Below are 2,500 nucleotides of genomic sequence, written 5' to 3'. Positions count from 1 at the left end.
TTTGCACTTCCAGAACTTTCTCCTGATTTTTCATGTTTCTTAACACTTCTTCTGTTGCGAAAAGACTTTCCTACTAGCCTACGTTTATTACGCTTTTCTCCAGTATAGACTCTTCCACGTTTCCTTAAATTTCGAGCTACGCTAAAGCACTTGCCGCATTGCTGGCATTCATAAGGCTTTTCTCCAGCATGGACTCTTTCATGTGTCCTTAAATCTCCTGCTTGGCTAAAACACTTACCGCATTGTTCGCATTCATAAGGCTTCTCTCCAGTATGGACTCTTTCATGTCTCCTTAAATTTTTACTTTCACTAAAACACTTGCCGCATTGTTGGCGTTCATAAGGCTTCTCTCCAGTATGGACTCTTTCATGTCTCCTTAAATTACTCGCTGAGCTAAAGCACTTCCCACATTGTTTGCATTCATAAGGCTTCTCTCCAGTATGGACTCTTTCATGTGTCCTTAAATGACCTGCTGAGCTAAAGCACTTCCCACATTGTTTGCATTCATAAGGCTTCTCTCCAGTATGGACTCTTTCATGTCTCCTTAAATGACTTGCTGAGCTAAAGCACTTCCCACATTGTTTGCATTCATAAGGCTTCTCTCCAGTATGGACTCTTTCATGTGTCCTTAAATTACTTGCTGAGCTAAAGCACTTCCCACATTGTTTGCATTCATAAGGCTTCTCTCCAGTATGGACTCTTTCATGTGTCCTTAAATGACCTGCTGAGCTAAAGCACTTCCCACATTGTTTGCATTCATAAGGCTTCTCTCCAGTATGGACTCTTTCATGTCTCCTTAAATCTCCTGCTTGGCTAAAACACTTGCCGCATTGTTCGCATTCATGAGGCTTCTCTCCAGTATGGACTCTTTCATGTCTCCTTAAACCTCCTGCTTGGCTAAAACACTTGCCGCATTGTTCGCATTCATAAGGCTTCTCTCCAGTATGGATTTTTTCATGTGTCCTTAAAACTCCTGCTCGGCTAAACACTTGCCGCATTGTTTGCATTCATAAGGCTTCTCTCGTGTATGGACTCTCATTTGGCATTTTTTAAGTCAGAAAACAAACGATCTAAGGGAAGTTAATAAAAAGAAAATCAAATTCTTAATACAAAACAAGAATAAGGAAGTAAATATAAGAACAATATTATATTACTGTTAATATTATTAGTGAAGTGTGGGACACCTAAAAAGTTATAGGAACTTATAGCGCAACTGACCAGGAGAAAATAAAATTCCTTAGTAACAAAATTAGGGTGAACATAAGATATTAGCTTTAAAAAAAGCAACCACAAATGGCGTGTACAGCATTTCTGATAAAGATAGGGACTGAGATATTAACAGCATTTAAAAGCATTGTAATGAGTATACGCAAACCTAAAAAAAAAGACAAGATAAGATAATAATGATATTTATACAGGAAAGCTCTCTCATAAGTTAGTGATCTTCAGAGAGGGGTCCTGGTCCATAAAATAAAACACAAATTGACAGCACAAGAGTTAAACTCTAGATTATAAAAGTATTAAATTAAAACGTAGGTAGTTAATATAGATTATCACAAGTTACTTCTAAACTGAGATATGGTGACTGAGTTGCTCAAGCCTCTCTGTCCAAATTGTTGCAATCTCAGTTGAAGGCATGGTAACACGTTCTTTGTTTACCCCAGTTCCGTTTGAAATTTATGAGAAGTAATTCCATGGACGCATTTATAAACATAAAAGCAGCGATGAAAATATCTGAGTTGTTTTACAGTAAGGACACTTCAACCGTGAACACTTGACTTTTTTTTTTTCGACGACTAAGAAATGAAGGCTCTTCTTATGATGTATAGTTTAACATGTATAGCATTTTGTGAGTGTAAAAACATTAAATACTCTTGTCAAAAGGACGAGCCCACATTCTATAGTCCCTAAAAACATGTACAAACAAATATCAAGTGTTCATGGTTCGAGTGTTCTCATTGTAAGTTTAACCAAACAAGCTGATTAAGGTGGCTCCCTAGAGTATTTGCGAATACCCTCACTGCAGGGCACGAGTTACAAAAAGCAACCTACAGTCACTGTAATTAATTTCTTTCAAAGTTTTCCCTGTAGACTTACCAATATGGATACCGATATAATAAGGCTTATTTTTTGGGTGTCAATTTTTAGATTTTGGCAGTGACTATGGTAACATCACATCTAATGACAGACAGATATATTCCTATTTTTTGGCCTAAATTCCTTCATATTTATACTTTCCTTCGGTGAAATTTTTCTATCCTTTGCCACATTATGGAAATCATATTGCCTGACATTTTGAAGCGGTAATAAGTCAAGGTCGTTCAGACGGTTTTGCCAACATTCTGTAACTTGTCATTTTTCTAAATATATTCGATTAGCTCTCACATATTTTAACAAATATAGAGTATTTGATAGGAGATGTATGTGGGTATAACTGAGCCAATTAAAAAAAAAATACCAAAGGGAACGCGAGAAAAAAATCAGTTCAGCAGGCTCGCAA

The 2,500-nt window shown here is 36.8% G+C and overlaps 1 protein-coding gene across 1 annotated transcript in view; it reads right to left on the bottom strand.

The window, feature by feature from the left end:
* LOC138046889 (zinc finger protein 208-like) overlaps positions 1-2,500 on the bottom strand; it is a 218,233-nt gene that overhangs the window by 209,370 nt on the left and 6,363 nt on the right. The window contains exon 2 of the mRNA XM_068893483.1: positions 227-1,070. Coding sequence (XP_068749584.1) covers positions 227-1,007 — 781 coding nt within the window. The 5' untranslated portion in view covers positions 1,008-1,070. The remainder of the gene's footprint in view (positions 1-226; positions 1,071-2,500) is intronic.

Source organism: Montipora capricornis, chromosome 4 (assembly GCF_036669925.1).
Source record: "Montipora capricornis isolate CH-2021 chromosome 4, ASM3666992v2, whole genome shotgun sequence".
NCBI classification, from domain to species: Eukaryota; Metazoa; Cnidaria; class Anthozoa; order Scleractinia; family Acroporidae; genus Montipora; species Montipora capricornis.
The sequence above is the reverse complement of the archived record's forward strand: the minus strand, read 5'-3'. Positions and strand labels throughout refer to the sequence as shown.